The 20,080-nt window shown below is 36.1% G+C and overlaps 3 protein-coding genes and 1 long non-coding RNA gene across 4 annotated transcripts; all 4 read left to right on the forward strand.

Moving 5' to 3' along the window:
• The first annotated feature begins 748 nt into the window (after nt 1–748).
• Nucleotides 749–1,211, forward strand: LOC140037588 (uncharacterized). Its single transcript, XR_011841481.1, has 3 exons — nt 749–887; nt 973–1,061; nt 1,150–1,211. It is a non-coding gene; the product is annotated as an uncharacterized lncRNA (long non-coding RNA).
• Nucleotides 1,212–1,824: 613 nt separating this feature from the next.
• On the forward strand, nt 1,825–10,057 carry LOC140037586 (uncharacterized). Its single transcript, XM_072081995.1, has 13 exons — nt 1,825–2,203; nt 4,185–4,359; nt 5,217–5,300; nt 5,391–5,632; nt 5,739–5,958; nt 6,605–6,684; nt 6,777–6,861; nt 6,966–7,097; nt 7,187–7,300; nt 7,409–7,456; nt 8,195–8,279; nt 8,480–8,536; nt 9,715–10,057. Exons 1-13 carry the CDS (start codon nt 1,986–1,988, stop codon nt 9,810–9,812), a joined length of 1,638 nt encoding a protein of 545 aa, XP_071938096.1. The 5' UTR covers nt 1,825–1,985; the 3' UTR covers nt 9,813–10,057.
• Nucleotides 10,058–10,915: 858 nt separating this feature from the next.
• Nucleotides 10,916–12,593, forward strand: LOC140037587 (uncharacterized protein At4g14342). Its single transcript, XM_072081996.1, has 4 exons — nt 10,916–11,045; nt 11,278–11,363; nt 11,448–11,571; nt 12,336–12,593. Exons 1-4 carry the CDS (start codon nt 11,040–11,042, stop codon nt 12,381–12,383), a joined length of 264 nt encoding a protein of 87 aa, XP_071938097.1. The 5' UTR covers nt 10,916–11,039; the 3' UTR covers nt 12,384–12,593.
• A 623-nt stretch (nt 12,594–13,216) lies between these two features.
• LOC140037589 (putative pentatricopeptide repeat-containing protein At3g23330) lies at nt 13,217–18,340 on the forward strand. Its single transcript, XM_072081997.1, has 3 exons — nt 13,217–16,298; nt 17,307–17,553; nt 17,708–18,340. The coding sequence occupies exon 1, from the start codon at nt 13,504–13,506 to the stop codon at nt 15,718–15,720; it is 2,217 nt and encodes a 738-aa protein (XP_071938098.1). The 5' UTR covers nt 13,217–13,503; the 3' UTR covers nt 15,721–16,298; nt 17,307–17,553; nt 17,708–18,340.
• The last annotated feature ends 1,740 nt before the right edge of the window (nt 18,341–20,080 follow it).

Consider the following 20,080-nt stretch of genomic DNA (forward strand, 5'->3'; position numbering starts at 1 on the left):
TTAACCACAGACATCAAACATCCGCGCGATGTACGGACATTCCCCTCCTAGTAGTGGTAAGAATAAGCTATGTTAATATTATATATATCGACTCTATATATTGACCCTTCTATTTTAATAACCAGTTTTCATTTTACTTTCTTACCTAAGTACCCTATATAGATATCATAATATAATGCAAAAGACGGCTATGATTACGCTATTTTTTTGATGATGTTAGAGTATCCGATTTTTCCTAAATTTTTTAAATAAAATATTTGAGTTTAATTTGAAAAAAAAAGAACCCGGATCACTTCTATACATGCTACATTTATCAATTTCGGTAATCTCATTTAATATATTAACCAGAAACCAAATTAAGTATTCTTTAATGGAATGCTTGGTCAAATTCACAATGGGATCCACCTTGCTCCAACTGTCTTAGAACTCTGATCCCAGACATCTCTGTCCCTAATAACAAAAAAAGAAAGAAAAGAAAATTTTGTTACAAAATACTTAAAACCTCACAATTTTGTTAATTTTAAAAAAGGCAACTAATCAAATCAAAGAAGTTTATTACTACTACTCAAGAAAGAAAGGAAAGGAAAGGAAAAAGAAAAGAAAAACAAAAGTCCCTCCTTTTTCTTTTTTTTCTCTTCTATCTCTTGAAGGAAAGCTGAACTGTGTGTTGTATTTGTTGTTTCTGGTATGTGTTGTGTGTGTGTTTTTTTCCCTTTCGTTGGTGATTGAATGATGCCACCACAACACAGCACAGACTCAAAGCGGTCATCACTCATTACTATTGCTTCACCAACAACAGCTACAAAAATCACTAGTCTTCTTCCCTACCTAAACTGAAACCATCTTTTTGCTGCTTTTCTCTCCTTTTTCTTTCTCTTTTTTTAGGGGTGGGTTTTTTCTTTTTCCTTTTTTTCATTTTTTTTTATTTAAGATATACTCTTATGCTAATCTTACTTTACTCCTACTTCTTAGTCTCTCCAAAAAGACACCCTCCACACTGAAAAAATAGCAGTGGAAGGCTAAAATCAATCCAATTCAAAATTCTTGCTGGGTTCTTGAAGGTGAATTCTGGGTCTTTTGATTTTTCTGGAATTTTGCTCCTTGGGTTCTTCTGTTTGTTTATTTATTTTTCTGGTGACTTTTTTTTAGCTCAAGGTTGTGTAAAGTGCATCTTGGCTGTCTTTTTGGATCAGGTGTTTAATCGAATTATGGTAGAGTTTGAATCTTGGCTCTGACTTTTATCCTGAATTGTGGTCAATATTGTGTGTTTTTTAGTTCTTCAATTTTGACTGTAGCTTTTGAGGAGTCAATGTGCTGTTTTCAGTCGTTCCTTTTTGTTTTTTGGGAGAAAAAAAAAGAGATTTCGGGTCTCTATTAGGAGAGTTTAGAGAGTGTATTAGAATTTTAATTTTTGCAACATTCGGCAAATTTAGTTGCTTTAGTATCTGTGTATGTAAATTCTTTTAGTCCGTGATGTGTGAAGTGAGCAAGCAGCAAATTTGGAAGGATATTTTGTTTTTTAAACTTCATTTGCTTTTAGTTATTATGGTCAAGGTGATCAGCCAATTTGGTTTGCTTTAATTGGAAAACAAATCTTGTATTTAAAAAAAGTCGTGAACTTTTGCAATTTGGAATAAATGCTAATAGAGTAATCTTTATTTCCAGATACTATAGCTATAATAGTGAAAAGGGAAAAAGAAGAAATAAAGTAGATACCGCAAGGCTGAAGTCCAGATGGGTCTAGTTCTAACAACTAGTAAAATTTTTGTTCCCTGTTGAAGAGATTGTCCTATTCATTTTCTCTTATTTTTGTGTCTTATGCAGAGTATGTTGATCAGATTCTTTATGGTTGCTGAAGATTACTTTCAGAGTTGATGTGCTGGATGGTTGTGGATAGAAGGGGAATAGTTGAGATTGTGGACTTGTAGCATTTTAGGTTTTGGTGCGATTCTGATCAGAAGTGGCATAACGGACTTGTCAAGCAGATGGAGGCTCTGAGGCGATGGTTTGGAAAATCCCGATCAAAGGATAAGCCAAAGCCAGCAAAGAGGAAGGAAACAGTTAATGGGAAAGAAGGATCAAAACTGGTTGCAAGTGAGGAGGCGCCCTCAAATGCTACCAAGCAGAAGGCTGCAGCTGCTAAGCAGTATATAGAGAAGCATTACAAGGAGCAGATGAAGAATCTTCAGGAGCGGAGGGAGAGGTATGACCTTTATTTTCTATTTGATTGCAATTGGTGTGATTTCTGTAGTGAGTGTTGGACAAAATATATTTTCAATGTCTTCTACTTAATACGTTCATTTTAGTTGCAACAGGAGACTAAATAGGATTATAATGCTGTTTTCATTCAAAGGCTTCAAATTTAAAACAACAGTGGTTGTAATCCCGTTGTTAACCAATAAGGGGATCCTAATGAGCAATTCTTAAGATGATTTTCGTGGTGTCCTTGGTAAGAAAAGGGATCTTCAGTTGCATTACATTTGCACACAATTTTGTAGGAAGACATGCTTGTTGTTTTACATGATCACTCCCAGGGTGTAGTGGATCATCTGGAAGGACAATATCTCGGCTGCTCAAGATGTATTGCTGCAAATTTTGGTAGCGACCTGTTAGTGCTGAGGCTGTACTTTGGTGTTAGATGAACAGTAGTCATTTATCTTTCTTTGACCCACACGCACATGTGTTGTAGTATGCTCCTTGGACTAGTTGTAATAGACTTCAGGGAGTTGTTAAGGATTATCTCAGCTGATGGCATGCTTTGGGTAATAAATCTCCGCTGGGCTTATTTAGAAACATGAAAGATTTTTCAAAAAATATCGGCTAGGGGTGTTGTAGAAAAGTTGCTCCAGCTCTATCTTTGGTAGAGGCTTCTCTGATTTTTATGCTTTAGCATTCCACTTTGGAACCTGACAATCAAATTGCTGGTCAAAGAGTCCCAGCTTTTGTGCGTCAACATTTGACATGTAACCAATCTCATATCCATGTTAAGCTCTTTCTTTTGCAGGTACCTATATGATTGTAGGTACCAATATCGATTTGTTAAGCTCTTTCTTTTGCAGTTAAATATCCATTTGTCTTAACATGAATTGCTCATATCCATGTTAACCAATCTCATATCTCGTCTTTGGATATGAAGACAAATGGGACTCCAACTCTGTTGAAGTGCTTAATCTGCTTTCATTACATACAAGAACAGAATCCATGGTGGACATTAACAGTAACTTATCTGCACAAATAGAAGAGCAATTGTCAGTCACTTATATGTTGCTTTGTATGTGAAATATTATCAGTAATCTCCAGAAAGATACACTTACAGGGCAAAATAACTAGGATGGCCATGAAAAACCAATTGTAGATTGTCCATATGCAGAAATGAATTACAAATAAATGTCTTCCTATGAGAAAATGGAACACAAATGTCTCTATTATGGCAAGAACATATCATATTTTATTAATGAGAAATGCAAATTGTTTCTATAGTTTAGTAATTCCTCGAAGATTTTATAAACAGAAGAGGGAACAAAAGCGAATCTCATGTTTAGTTGCTCATTCTAGATTTTTAAATGTGGATTTTTATGTGATATGTCCATGGGCTCCTTTTTGTCAGAGCGTGTCTAATGACGATCAGTTCTCCTTAGTCTGCACAAAACTAACCTCCAGATTTCCTGTGAATTTAAAATTGGCCATTCTGACAACTTTTGAAATGCCAGAGAATTTGGCCTTAGAAAGCAAGTAAACTCTAGCAGTCTACTCGACACAGTTATTCGAAACTATCCACCATCCATTCTTTTGGTACCTTTCCCTTTATGACAAATGCTGCCTGTGAACAAGGTGAACTTCTGCACTAGCAACAAAAAGTTGCATGCATTAAAAGTGATCCAGATGTTCGATTTGAAGGAAGGTTGTTTTTAGTGAATATGTCATGCTACGACAAAAGGTATCAAGTCTTTTCAGTATGAAGAGTTAAACTATTTGTCCTGACCATTAAGAATGCAGACTTTGCTTCTCTTTCTTTTGACTAAACAAAGTGCTGCTTGATCAATATATTTTTCTGGCACGGCCTTGTTCTTATCTTGCTTGTATTCTTGTGACATTCTTTCCTTTTCTTGCTCAGAAACAAGGGTTTTTAATTATTTTGAGTAGAGCATTACAGAGAATATTAATGTCTTTCTTTGTGCTTGCAGACGTCATGTCCTTGAAAGGAAATTGGCTGATGCTGACGTCACTGAGGAAGAACAAAGTAACCTATTAAAGTACCTGGAGAAAAAGGAGACAGAATATATGCGCCTTCAGAGGCACAAAATGGGTTCTGATGATTTTGAGCCATTGACGATGATAGGGAAGGGTGCTTTTGGGGAGGTATGACTCTTTTTGTGGGGGTGTTTGAGCACATGTGGAAAAATCTGTTGCAAAAATCCATCAAATTTATTCAGGCCAGAAAACATTCAAATTACCTTTTTTTTTTCTTTTTTAACATATTACCTTTCTCTTTTCATTGGAACACTATTCCAACTGTTAGACTTTTCTTTTATATAGATTCCCTATTCCTAATTGTTGTGACACATAAAATACTAGAAAAGAAAGTTCTGTAACTATCAAGAGTAAAGAAGGAATGAAAATATTCCTTTATGATAAATAAAAGCGAGAAAACTTGTCTTAGGTTGGCAAGGGAACATTAACTCTTGGCACTATAGTAGCGTGTTTGTTTTATGTCAACAGAAGAGGTTTTGAAAATGGGATGCACTTTTTCTTTTTCTTTTTCATTTTTTTGAATTTGTTTCCTCAAAATTTATAACACTAGAATTTTGGTGCATAAATATGATTGTCTAAGTGGGGGAAGTTTGTGAATAGTAGAAATGGTGAAAGAGGCGAGTTCTTATATTTTTGTTATGAAATTTTAAGCCTAGTCATTGCGTTTTCAAGTGAGTATAGGATGAAATGGGTGGTGACATAACTCAGTCCACTGTTGATAGGATATGCCTCCTTCAATCCTGTCTATGACATGTGGTTCTGGGTGGGTAACTTTCTCTTTTGTTTGGCGAAAGTCTCCTCGTGCAAATTGTTAACTACTGTTCTTATTTATCCTTTTTTCTCTCTTTTATCCACAAGAATAAGATGAGCTCTGCTGGAGATAGTGATATTACAGATTAACAATGTTTTTATTACAGGGATTGATATATGCTTCTCCTTTATTTATTATTTGTTTTGTATTGCAGGTTAGGATCTGCAGGGAAAAGACCACAGGCAATGTATATGCTATGAAAAAACTAAAGAAGTCGGAAATGCTTCGTAGAGGCCAGGTAGAGGATTATTTTCTTATTGAGCTTTTCTTAAGGATTGTTTCTTGTTGCACTTTTCTCCTTAATCTTTCGAAATATATTCTTGTACAGGTTGAACATGTGAAAGCAGAAAGAAATCTTCTGGCTGAAGTTGACAGCAATTGCATCGTCAAACTTTATTGTTCTTTCCAAGATGAAGAGTATCTTTATCTTATTATGGAATATTTACCTGGTGGAGATATGATGACTTTGCTTATGAGAAAGGATACGCTGACTGAAGATGAGGCCAGGTTTTATGTTGGGGAAACAGTCCTTGCAATTGAATCCATCCACAAACACAATTATATTCATAGGTCAGTTAAGTTATTCTGACAATTGCTTTTGGGTTTATTTTTATTTTCGAACTTGAGAGTAAATGTTCTATATCAATTTGTTTTTTTTTTCATTGACATTTAACAGAGATATCAAGCCTGATAACTTGCTCCTAGATCGTAATGGGCATATGAAATTGTCTGATTTTGGGCTATGTAAGCCGTTAGACTGTAGTAACCTTCAGGAGAAGGATTTTTCAGTTGGGAATAATTACAGTGGTGCTTTGCAAAGTGATGGGCGACCAGCAGCACCAAAGCGAACTCAGCAAGAGCAGCTGTTGCATTGGCAAAGGAACAGGAGGATGCTTGTAAGTTCCTGCTGTGAATAATGTTGCATGGCATAAATGACTTCAAATTAGAAAAAGTAACAAGGAAAAGTGCTATATAGTCAGGTAGATAGAGAGGTTGTCTTCATCTGCCAGTGTTTTATTTTTCTCTTGCCCTTTTATTGCTCTTTGTATCCATGCCTCTGTGTATTCTATTTGTTTCTCAAATGGCTGCAGTATAATCTGGTTTCAGATCTGGAGTTATTGTAACGAGATTGTTCTACAACGTGCCCTTATTTCATTGTCTTTCCTGCCTAAAGTCATTTGATTATGTCTCAGAATCAACACATACTTCGACATTTCCTGTACATGATGACCTGTCTTCTTCTCTTTTTTGTGAGTGGATTAACATTGCATGTTACCTTAATAAGGTATTTACCTTCTAAGTTTTCATATATGTATGTCACGCTCTTATCGGTTGGCTCTATTGCTGGAACTTGAATTTCTGGTATCCTTTTGAATATCCAGCTTGCAAGTTTTGGGAACATGCTAAATTGTCTAGGTCCTTTCCTCTTCTTTTAGCAGATCTGTTTAGGAGATGATGTTTTCAGACTCTTGAATTATGAAGACTTTGTGGAAGAAGCATATGTTGACATTTCTTTTTTCTTTCTATATTTTGAATATGCAGGCCTACTCAACTGTTGGTACGCCTGATTATATTGCTCCAGAAGTGTTGTTGAAGAAGGGCTATGGAATGGAATGTGACTGGTATGTATATTGTGGCATTCATTCGCCTCCTACAACAACAAGAAGATTTATGTTAAGCAAAATTATCTGGACTCTGTTTTGTTTTTTTATAGGTGGTCTCTTGGTGCTATTATGTATGAGATGCTTGTTGGTTTTCCCCCTTTCTATTCGGATGAACCTATGTCTACTTGTAGGAAGGTAATAATGTTTTTCCCTGTTTGATTACAGTTCCTCATCAATTATGTTTCTACTTGTTGCTTCTTGGACATGGCCAAGTAATTTTTTTTTTCTGTTTGTTGCAGATAGTCAACTGGAGAACGTATCTAAAATTTCCTGAAGAGGTAAAACTATCCCCGGAAGCGAAAGATCTTATCTGTAAGCTATTATGCAATGTGGAACAAAGGCTTGGAACGAAAGGCGCTGATGAAATAAAGGTTCTTTTTCATCTATCTAATCTGAAAGTTGAAATCTAATTTTGATAAAAGAATTGCAGAGTGAGAAATTCCTGGTGCAATATATTCAGGCTCACCCATGGTTCCGAGGTATTGAGTGGGACAAGTTGTACCAAATGAAAGCAGCATTTATTCCAGAAGTTAACGATGAGTTGGATACCCAAAATTTCGAGAAGTTTGAAGAGGTGCACTAGACTTTCCTTTTAAACATGTTCAAGCTATGGTTACTCTAATCTCAGCCAGTCCTACTCTAACATTATTATTTTTCTCATGATCAATTTACATTGTTGTAGGGTGATAGTCAAGTTGCTACATCAGCCAAATCTGGTCCATGGAGGAAGGTTGGTTTATGACGCTCCTTTATACACATGTTAAACTAATGAAGCACAGCATTTCTTTTAGTTGGTGGTTACTATTGTTTCTCTTTCACATGGTGCTCTGTTATTTTATGTGGTGGTCCATGTTCATGTTTGCTGTCTACTGATAAGTGAGAAAAGTTTGTCGCAGCTTCTGGTAAAATAGTTGAAGCCTTTGTGCAAGTGGTTTTAGTTGTGATGTTGGTCGCACGTAGTATGTTATTAGCTTGCTGTGAATACAACTGTATCCCATTCGCAAGTTTGGGTTGTAGAGAATTTGTAGGGTCAACAGATTAAAGAATTAAATCTAGGCTAATACATTCAATCTTCCATGAATTTAACATTCAAACTCTTACTGAAATTTTGATTTTTAGTAAATTACATTATTGTTAGTGAATATCAGAAACTTTGTTTTATCAAAACAGACTGTTAGTTGCATTGTTAGTGAAATAATAAAAAAATAAATAAATAAGAAAGAAAAAGAAAAAGGAAAGAAGAAGTCACTGGCCAAAGCCTGTGACTAAGAAAGCATGATGGCAACTCCTCTACTTAAAGTGCTCCTAAGGTGGCAGTAACATAATTGGAAAATTTTGGACGTCTAGATACTTCTATTTCTTAAATTATGCTTGTTTTTTATTATATAATAATGCTTGCTTACGTGTGATATTGCAAGGAAAGTGTTCATGCTTGTGTACCATTTCATTGTTCCTTTTATTGTTGCAGATGCTCTCATCAAAGGATGTCAACTTTATGGGTTACACATACAAAAACTTCGAAATTGTCAACGATCATGAAGTTCCTGGAATTGGTATCAAGCTTCTCCATTTATATTCCAGTTTCATGGGTTCCTTTAGTTTTCTAATAAAATGTGGCAAAAACATAACAGAAATTTGTGCTTGATGCTTATCTTTAGCTTCATGTGATATTTACTGGGGGGAAATTTTTCTAATGTGGCGTACTCAATTTTAATGGTTCTGATAGGTTTCTGAAATGATTTTCCTTTTTCAGCTGAACTGAAGAAGAAGAGCACTAAGCCTAAGAGACCCACTGTCAAATCCCTCTTCAGTATGTTTCTTTATACCCCTTGTCTGTTCGTCTGTTTGTAATTTGTTTATAAGTGTCTCTTTACATTGATACAACTGTTTCTGGTTGTTTATTATGCCATGTGACTGTTACCAGAATAGGAAGACATGCTCCTTGTGCTAATTATAAGTATGAAGAGAGAAAAATGTGTAGTAATTGTTGCGTCCTCCCAGTTTCAGATACACTTTGTTGCAGGTGTTCCTTGGATGCTGTTTTGATTTTGAACTAATGATGGTTTTTGCATGTAAATGGCAAAAGTCAAGTTATAGATGGTTGCTTGCTTAAATGGACAAGGTTAAAGACCAAAGAGTAATACTTTCCGGAAAGAGTGCTGTGTGTGTTTATGTTTCCTTCTGGAAAGAGAAGCTGTATCTTGGCTGGGGAGCATATGAAATATAATGATGAATGTACTTGTTTGTTGCCTGAAGTCTTTCACGTTTCCTCTTTTCCTTGTCATTTCGCATTTTATTGTTGGCAGGCTGTTTCTTTTGATTGTAGCTACGGAAAGGAAGTTGCTTTCGTACCAAAAGTGAATATCCAAGTAACATGTACCACTTGTGTCTACAAAATGAGACATGCTCGTTGAAATTTTCTCCTTTCCTTGTATGTTTTCATGATACTGTTCGAGTCCCATCTTTCTGTTGCAATTTATATATCTAAAAGGTTCGATACCATTACAAATTAAGTGACCAGCTTAAGGTAATTAGGAAACTCTTCTTGTTTGATTCTGTTGTTGTTTCTTTTGCAATGTCTTGTCTGTTAGGCATCTCCAACTTTACTAGATGAAAAGGTATTCTACTGACTTCACCCACGGTCATCTTCCATTACCCTTGGACAGCATTCCCGTCCCAAAAGAGGTGGTGAAAAAATTACTTAACCTCACTGCTCAATTCAAACTTTAGAAATTCGTGTTTGAGCGTGTTGGTGATGACTCAAAATGGATCTTGTGCTGTGTCATAGAGGGGCTGACTTCATCCATCCCATAATTGCATGTTCATATAGGTCTACTTGTTACTTGATGTTCTTTTGTTTTGTGCATTTCACAGTTTTACGGCTTGACTCCACCCTAGAATTGCTGTGGCTATGTGATGTGATTGGTAAAAGATACATGGAAATGCCAAATTCAGAGTTTTCTGATCTCCTTATGTTTCATTTCGCAGATGAGGAATCAGATGCTTCTTCAAATCAGTCTGCTCAAGGAAGCTTTCTGAATCTATTACCTCGGCAATTAGAAGTTTCGAAACGGGGGGAACCATGAAAAATGACTAATCTGTGCATAACTTCAGATGACTCTAGCAAATGAACTGGACAGGATTAAGTTAATTATGACCGAATAGCTTCTGTTACAGCTGTTTTCGTTTTTGTACACCCAAAGTGTAAGTATGCATGATGAAGGCGTTTTGGCGTTTGTTACAGTTTGCATTTGGATTGGCTCGGCTTTGATCGTGATCTGTGTAAATTATCTCCAGAAAGTATATATATATATTCAATTCTTTTTGGATAGTTGCAAAACGTGCAAGTCTTCTGGTTTTTTTCTGGTGTCAAAACTGTAGAGAACTGATACAATAGCTTGTTCTTGTAATTACCTTTCTTGATACAGCTTTAGTCATAGCAATACCAATCTTTAAGTTTACAAAGCTTTGAATTTTGGGCTCTTATATCTGATTGTTCTCTGACTCTAGCTTTCTCTTTTCTGATTGGTTCATACCGGCGAAAACAATTCATCACAGGTTTCTGTTCAATTAATGGCTATGTAGCTTTCCTTCGTCTGCAACCATGGACAAAAATCTGCAGATGTACCGTGTTCTACTCCACAGGATAAATTATGAATGGTGACAAATGTCTGTGAAGGCTCAAGATTTGGAAGATTTATCCTATTCTAAGTCATATTTACCCTTTTCTTCCTTCCCTGCACTATGGAAGAGCTTCATGTTCTTTGTTCTTCCATTGTCTTATTGCTGCCTAGCTCATCAATTCAAGAATTGGTAGATGTTGAAGCAAGGGTCAATCAAGAATTGGTTTAGAGTTGAATACAATCCTGAAAAATTGAACTTTTCGAACAAATGCAGTATATTTTCTTCACAATTTCAATGTTTTTATGATAGATTAATTATTACAATATGATACTCGAACTGATCAAATTCTTTACTCTTTGCTAATCAAATTTTGTTGAGATATTGTTATAATTAAGACTTAATTTTAACGTGACGATATTCACATTAACAACTTGTAAACATTCACGTTGACGACCAAAAAATAGTGGGACGAGCACTAAAATCTAGTGAAAATTGAACAAAAAATCTCTAATTTTTGGCTAATAAAGAGAGTTGAAGAAAAGAAAAAAATTCTCAAAAACTAGTGTAAACCCGGCCCAAGGCCCAAGCAGCACTTTGGTCAATGCCATGCTAGTAATCTACTAAAATCTCCGTTCTTCCCCGTCTTTTTCTCTCTTTCATCTCTTTTGGCTCTCCAAAACCCCCAAATCATGCAGGTAAAAAACCCTTAAATTTATAGATAAATTTTCGATACAACAAAATTACCGTTAGATTCGATTCCAAAATCCATTCCGTCTTCTGCGTCAGCTTATTTTCATGAATAATTATGGAAAATCGGATTTTAATAACCCTAATTCCTTTCCTCCAAACCCTTTCCTTAAAACCCTGATCTTCCAATATTTTCCAATTGCATTCAATTTAATGATTTTTGTTCTCTTATGGGTGCAGGCGAGCGACAGGTTTAATATAAACTCACAGTTAGAGCATTTGCAAGCTAAGTATGTGGGCACTGGCCACGCCGACTTGAACAGATTGTAAGTTTGCAATTCTCTCCCTTTTTTGTGACTGGATATACCTTATGATTTTTGGATTTGGTTTTAAATTTTGGAACTTTATAGTGAGTGGGCAGTGAACATTCAGCGGGATAGTTATGCATCGTATATTGGGCACTACCCAATGCTAGCTTATTTTGCAATTGCAGAGAACGAGTCAGTTGGTAGAGAACGCTATAATTTCATGCAGGTAAAGCTCTGCAATTTCAGAAAGATCGATTCTTGCTCTATTTCTTTTTCTCTGGATCACTTGGTGTTGTCTTGTTCCGTATGCTGCTTTGTCATTCTAACATTTTATTTTTGCCCACTTTAGAGGTTTGCGGTTCTTTCTTTTCTTTTGTTCCCTGTCGTTTTAGTACGTAATATGTTGCTTCATGATTAATTAGGCCAGTCATGTTGCCCTTTCTAAGCAAGGAGGACGGTGCTTTTCTCTGTTGGGTTGCTTTACCTGTTTTTAGCTAGTAGTCAAGTGTCCCTTCTTGTTCCAAACATCAACTTTTTCTCATGTTTTGTACTTAAAAATATGAGGTACTTGTGGGTAGTTGTGCAAGTTTGATAATACAACCTGGTGTTTAGTATAAAAGATGAAAAGAATGACGAAAATAAAAAACAAGCCAGCTGCTTTAAAATGATGAATGAAAGATGTAGTGGTAGCATCAAGTTGATGATTTCTTTTGAGTTTTTTATGTGCCTATCCGTTTCCTTTATCCTATATCAAGCTGAATCATAGGTAATTAGAATATTGTGAATATGGTCCAATTGTTATATTAAGGAAATGCTGGAGATGCAGGATTGCCTCTTTGAAGGATTTAAGGTTACCTTATCTTGGAGAATTTTGTTTTTTACTTGTCAGTTTTCGTGTATGAAAAAATTTAATTGTTCTCTATTACTCTGATTGTACTTCCTTCACTAAAACTAAGAGTACATTTGGATTTGCTTCCCTGAATGTTGCAGAAAATGCTTTTGCCCTGCGGTCTTCCACCTGAGAGAGAAGATGATTGAAGATTGCAAAGTTCAGATTTTATGATTGTCCTGCTGCATGTTTGGAAGCTGAGATATACTATCTTATGTTTATGATGTACTTGGTACAGCTTTAGGAATGTGATTTCTGTCACTTACAAGGGCACATGTATCATGATGTGTGTCTTGAATTTTCATGGATGTTACTCTTAATGTAACCATTATAATTTGATGGGATACTTTGTTCTCCAATTGCCTTCTGGTTTCCAATGGCTGTGTTTGAGTCTTTTGGGTTTTATCTTTCATGTATGCTAGATTTTGTTCCAGGCAGCCACCTGATACAGCAGGAGAAATTTATGCCTTGATTAATTCGACTTTGGAGTTAGGGAGGTCATTGTCATCTGGATACTTATGGATACCTAATTTAGGGATCTGAACCACCTAATCCGAGTTTTGGATGATCAGTAAGAAGGAAGAACATGAAATGGAAGAAAAGCTTTCAGGTTTTAGTGTTTTTACCTCCATCAATGTCACATGGAGACATTGAGTTGGGAACAAATGCACCTGTTTGTATGTGTTTATTCTTTTTTGAGATTGTGGGATCCTTTTTGATAGTTGAACGTTGGAGAACCAGGGCATAATTAGTGGGGATAATTACTTGACGCACGATAAACATTCTGGCACATATGATCGGGAAAAATCACTTCTTGGGAGTTTTGCATTCCAATTTCCATTTCCATTCAACTCTTTTTTTTTTTTTTTTTTGGGTAAAAACCAAGTTGGAATTGGGGATGGTTTTGGAAATATAATTTCTTTATAAAAGCATGAAGAAATTTACTTGCAGACGGCTTACAATAATTAACGAATTCATTAACAATCGTGTCTCGTGTGTGGATGACTGTCCTTGAAGGTTCTTAGGAAGCCCATGAGGGCATACTCGGAAACAGAAAGCCTGCTGGGGAGGAGCATAGACTCGCTCCCGTCCTACTCTCCAATGAAGCTCCAGCTTAGGCGGTTCAGTGTTGATGAACACAGAGCAGAAAGCCGCGTACGTACTTAAAATCAAATCTTCAATCTGTGAATCGTGTAATAAATGTTAAAACGAGCATAAAAGTTGAATCTTTATTAGTCCAATATTTCACAAATATTCCAGCAAAATCCCATGAGTACTTGCTATCAAAAATCTCTGAGGGCTTTCCTCGAACAGGAATCAGTAATCAAGACAAAGCACCAAGCAAAAGAACTCCATGCACGACTCATCAGAACAATGGCGCCAGTATCAGCAATTCTCAACTCTAAGATCATCTCCATTTACTCCAACTTTAACCTTTTACAAGATTCTTTAACTCTTTTCAACACTATTGATTCACCACAGCCCACAAAGGCCTGGAAATCCATCATTAAATGCTATGCTTCAAGCGGGCTTTTCTTGAACTCCTTAACTTCTTTTAATGAAATGAGGTCTGTCGGAAGAATCCCAGATAGAAATGTGTTCCCTTCTGTGTTAAAATCTTGTGTGCAATTGAGGGATCTAAGGCTTGGTGAGAGTGTTCATGGCTGTGTTATGAGGCTTGGCTTGGATTGTGATCTTTATACTGGGAATGCATTGATGAATATGTATGCCAAGTTGCAGCTTCCAAAGGCCCAACAGCCGTTTGATGAATTTCCTGAAAGAAAGAAGCAGGTTGGTAGCTTTAGGAATAGTTGGATGGCAATTAATCATCCAGATGAGGTTAATGTACATTTAATAAGTGGAGTTGGGTTGAAAGATATGACTGAAAAGCCTATAGAGATGGAAGCTTTAGGAATGGATACAGTAAGGAAAGTTTTCCAAACGATGCCAATAAGAGATGTTGTTTCATGGAATACGATTATTCAGGGAAATGTTCATGGTGGGCGCTATAAGGAAGCTTTAGGAATGTTAAGAGAAATGGGAAATTCTGACTTGAAGCCTGATTCATTTACTTTGTCTACTGTGCTTCCTATCTTTTCTAAGAATGTTGATCTCAAGAAGGGAAAGGAGATCCATGGCTTTGCAATTAGACATGGGTTCGATGGAGATGGTTTCATTGGGAGCAGTTTGATTGATATGTATGCAAATTGTACCAGGGTGGAGGATTCATATAAATTGTTTAGTTTGTTACCTCAGTGTGATGCTGTTTCTTGGAACTCAATTATAGCAGCATGTGTACAAAATGGTAGGTTTGATGAAGGCTTGGAATTGTTCAGGCAGATGTTAAGGGCTGATATTGAGCCTCTGGGACATTCATTTTCGATAATAATGCCAGCTTGTGCTCATTTGACAACCCTAACTTTGGGGAAGCAGCTTCATGCATACATAATTAGGACAGGGAATGATGAGAATTTATATGTAGCTAGCTCACTGGTCGACATGTATGCTAAATGTGGGAACATAAAAAATGCTCGGTGGATTTTTGATAACATGGAAATACAAGATTCAGTTTCCTGGACAGACATGATTATGGGGTATGCAATGCATGGGCATTATGATGCCATCTCATTGTTTGAGGAAATGCAGATGGCAGGAGTGCAGTCTAATTCTGTGGTCTTTGTTGCTGTTTTGACTGCTTGTAGCCATGCTGGATTGGTCAATGAAGCTTGGAAATATTTCAGCACTATGACTCAAAATCATGGGATTGCTCCTGGACTGGAACATTATGCTGCGCTTGCTGATCTTCTTGGTCGAGCAGGAAGACTACAGGAAGCTTATGACTTCATCTCTAGCATGCATATAAAACCAACAGGGAGTGTTTGGTCTGCACTATTGTCTGCTTGCCGAGTTCACAGAAATTTTGAAATGGCTGATAAGGTGGCTAAAGAAATATTTAAGATTGATCCTGAGTACACAGGTGCTTATGCTCTCTTGTTAAATATGTATGGTGCTGCTGGGAGTTGGAAAGAGGCACAAAAAATAAGAATCACCATGAGACGAAAAGGCATGAAGAAGAAACCAGCTTGCAGCTGGATTGAAGTTAAGAACAAAGTACATGCTTTTGTGGCAGGAGATAAATCTCACCCATTTTATGGTCAGATAGATGAGGCTCTGCAAGATATTTTAGAGCGAATAGAGAACGAAGGTTATGTGCCTGACACAAGTGAGATTCCACATGATGTTGATGAAGAGCAAAAGAGGTATGCTGTGAGCACTCATAGTGAAAGGCTAGCAATAGCATTTGGTATTATTAGCTCTCCTGCTGGGACAACCATTCGTGTGACAAAGAATCTTCGTGTATGTGTGGACTGCCATACAGCAATAAAGTTCATATCAAAGACTATGGGTAGGGAGATTATTGTCAGAGACAACATTCGTTTTCATCATTTCAAGGATGGTAATTGTTCATGTGGAGATTATTGGTGAGAAACCGTGTGATGGCATCAATCATGTAGATACCAGAAGTTTGCGTTTGTTATATTGTCAGTTGAGGGTCAAATCTGGAGCATCCTTGGGTGATAGATGGTGCTTATGTGTAATTAACCACTATCTAAAGGTGGAGTGCATCCTTTCTGGTTACCGCGGAGATTTTATGACCCTATAGTCTCTTAGATGAGGTTGAATGCTTTTAGTGGTGAAGGTCAGGGCACCTTTATCTTTTGCATTCAAGTAAATCTATAGCTAAGACAGAGCAGAGATTTCTAGTTTGCCCAAGCTTTTGACAAACCCTTTTATTGCTTTGGTGGCTACTAGAAGGTGTTATGTATATATATCCAATCTCAAACCCTGGTAAGTGGGAAGGGAGTCAATCAACATGCCTGCTCATACCTAATTTTATTTACTCATCAAACAGAAGTCTTCTGATAGCAATTATTGGAGAAACTTCTTCATATCATATTCTGGAGGAACATTTTTGGTACGATATCAGTATTGCTCATTAATGGATTTTTAGCTACTAGGATGTATATGCAAGGTGAAGGGAAAAGCTTTCACTATGAGAAGAGGTAAGGCCATTTATATCTGGCATACATGGTCTTATATAGCACTAGTAAACATTTGTCTGAAGCTGAATGTATTTGTGCTATCTATGACTTGAATTTTGATTATTTGTACAATTTGAGCTTAGATTGTTATGACTGTTTTTTTATCTTCTACCTCAATTGGCGGGAAGTCTTTGTTGCGTGTATGTTGTGGAAAAGGATAATATTTTATATATGACTGATGGATCATCCTGATGGTAATCATGTTGAAAGCTCCTCACTTTCTGGCTGTGTAATTTATTTGTGTAAACTAACGATGAATATTATTCATAACTTACACCAATGGTAGGTTTTAGAAATTACCTTTTTTTTTTTACCATTGAAATAGATAGTAGTTTTTAAGTGTTACATGGGATTGATATGCACTGGGTTCTCATGAAAGAAGGCTTTGTCAGTTTTAATTACTGCATATTATGTTATCACAGTCTTTTTGAAGAGTTTAAGGGTATAATTGAACATCATCTGTGGATTGTTGATAAATTATGCGGAGGTCAGACTTCTGAGATGCAAGTCCCGCCTTGTTTATGTCAACTCTTTGTTCCACTGACATTTCAGTTTATGGGACTGTCATTTCCACTTACTGGAAAATTCAGTGGAAAGAGTAAAATTTACCTATGTGTTGCTTTAATAAGACAGAAGATTCAACTCTCTAATCTAGGAATTTGAAAAGGATCCAGCTAGAAAATGCTACTAACTGGATATATGAAGCTTTAGACTTTCACTCTGAGAATTGGATTCGTTAAATGAAATTGATCGGATAACAGAGTGAGCTTGATTGGCTTTATAATATGGGTTCACTCAGGTTTTCAATATTTGGTTTAGTTCAGATATTTTCTTAATTTCTTTGCCAGTTCGCATAATGCTTAATGTATCTTGTGCGTTGTTAATTAACTTTCATTTGGACAAGAATTTCATTCAGCGTTTGTTGATTTTCTTTTTCACTGGTTGTGATTACTGAAAGTTTTGCTCCAGATTGAATCAGTAGAAAGAATTTCTAGCAGGTGAAGTGGGTAAATGAATTGATGACTAGCGGTCCTGCATGAGATCCCATTGTTATGGTCGTCTAGTGAATATTCTGGTGAAGATGTTCGAAGCTGGTATGTGGTGTCATACTCATGAAGCCAGAAAAGCACGTTCTACTGTGGATTGGATTGCTTATGTGGGGATGATTGTAACAACTCTACCAGTCTCAAACTCTCCTGGAAGGCGTTCAGAATTGGTATATGGTTTCATATAACTTTTGTTCACATATTGGAGAGCCAAATTTTCTCCTTCAACTGCTTTTTTTGTGTTTCCAAATTAAGCATTATTCTGTTTCATTTCCATAATAATTGCTCTCATACTGTTAATCTCTGCTGTTGTCCATTGTACAGTGAATTACCATTGCACTCGAGACGTTTATATTGTCCGACTCGCTGATCATTTTAAACAGCCAGCAGGATGACTTTCAAGCAAAACCAACAACGAAATTCTTGGAGAAGAACCGTCGTAAAATGTTCAGAAAAACAGATAAAAAAAAGAAGAAGAAGTCGGTCTGCTACAAATCTGCAAGGCGAATGTAATTGAAGTTTCGATCTACTAGCATTGTAGCTGGATATATGTAGTTATATATGTTTATGCTCAGTATGTGTAGACTTTATGATGGATAAAGGACTTTCAACTTTGTCATGTCAATACATGGGGAAAGTGACGAATGATGTTCTCGTGTAGTTGCTCCGAGTTTAAGCTAGGTCATGATGGATTTCTGCCCTGTTTACAATGCAAGCATATGCAGTGAATCCATCAAGCTAGCTATATTCTTCGAGCACAAGACAGGTGTTCAAAATTTTCTCCATTTTAGGTGGATCTTGCTTCAGTTTCCATTGACCATAACCTTATATTTCTAGCTTTGGTCTTCATAATAAGAGGTCCCGCACAAAGAGGAAAGTAAAGAAGACAAGGGGCTAAGCAGACACAGATGTTAGATGCACCTCTTTAGCGTCAATGTTGTGTCCTATTTTAGTGGATATTCCAAAGCGAACCAGAAGAACAGTTATTCTGCACAAAGGGATCTAATTGACTACGTTAAGCTTGAATCACGAAATGAGCTGATTATTCTCGAGGTCACCTGCTTTTCTTTTTTCCTGTTTGGTGGCATGTGAAAGCAACATCTCAGATATGGACAAAGTTAAAGTCACCAAAAGGTATTTCAGAGATGAGTTAATTCTCAGCCTAGATTAAGAGGAAAAGGGCAGAAAAAGAAAATATAGCAGTGGAAAAAAAAAAAAAGGTTTCATTCTACATTGTAATCTTCAACGTCTCACCAACATCTTGAAGTCTAGCCAGTGGTCTCCCTCCTCTAAGAAGGTTAGGCTGGCTGTGGAAGGTGAGACAAAAGTTGGCTCCTGGCAAGTCAGTGATCATCTTCAGTTTTATGTCTTTAGTTTTATTGTTTTCTTGCCAAACTGAGAAATGAAGACAATTGTTGAGTGGACTTGGTCCACAAGCTATGTCATGTTCTAAAGGTTTGATGATCTCTTCACCAGACAAAAAACAGTGTAGTAGTGTTCAATTTAATGGATCTTATTGCCTAACAGAGCATCATTGGCTCATCAGGAGATGGGATTATGATCCTCTTTTTTTTTTTTTTTTTCATTTCAATTGTAGTTTAATGAAAATATAATGAGGACAAAGAGAAGCACATTAGCCACATGCACAATTGCATTAGAAAAATCAAAGATAAATTCCATTAGTTCCAAAGCTTTTGGGCTTGTGAAGTGACTTGGAAGATGGAGTAGGAAAGGGAAGCTTGAAGAAAGGTCAAATCTCAAAAATTTGCAATTTAAAGTCTTTTAAAAGTCAGAGTGGTTATCCGTAATCTTTACGAAATCATGTAGATTTGGATTATTCTTAACTTGTTATTAATACATTTTTAATCGCCTTTTTATCTCAAAAACGTCAAATCGTTACAGTATATATTTATTTTTTTAACAAAAATATCAAAATATAGCAATCCAAACAGACATTTTAGTTTTCCTTGCAAAACTAATTAAAGAAGAGATGAAAGTTCTCTCTTACATGTGCGTTAAGTATCATTAACATGAAAGCGAAAATGTTGGTGATCATGAAAGAGAAAAGGTTAAGTACAGTAATACAGGTTAATCATAATCTTAACAGTGAAAACAACTAAAAAATAAGAAAAGACCTTCATCATCTTTCCATTCAACAAATTCTAGAAAAAAAAAAAAGAAAGAAAGACTATATTATAGGCACAGTGATATTAACTGCATGACAGCATTAAATATGAAGTATTGAATTGGAACCAAAACATTTGACAAAGTAACAAATGATTGTTCTACTTCTACCCAAAAGAAATAAAGGAGGAGGAAACTGCTGTCCATTTAATCTCTCCCCTAACTCTTTAACCTAATTCCTGTCCTTTATTTACTGCCGCCACTAATGCTAGATGCTTAGAGAAACAATTAAATTTTAATAATGTCATTATAGTATAATACTCATTCTTGTCACTATGATAAAAAAAAAACCTCTGTTTATCCTTTAATCCAATTCTTTAGTTATAATCCAAGAAGCACTGAAAATCTCTAAAAATGACTAATTGCTTCATCATTACATAAAGAAAAATTATCTCAAGAGTGAAATTGAGCTAAATTTTCTAAAATACTATAATTGAATTCAACAAACATTTCCTGTTGGCTATTTAAATTTTCAAAACTTTTACAAATTCATTATTAGATACTATATTTTTG

The sequence above is a fragment of the Coffea arabica genome, chromosome 3c (genome assembly GCF_036785885.1).
Source record: "Coffea arabica cultivar ET-39 chromosome 3c, Coffea Arabica ET-39 HiFi, whole genome shotgun sequence".
In the NCBI taxonomy this organism is placed as follows: domain Eukaryota; kingdom Viridiplantae; phylum Streptophyta; class Magnoliopsida; order Gentianales; family Rubiaceae; genus Coffea; species Coffea arabica.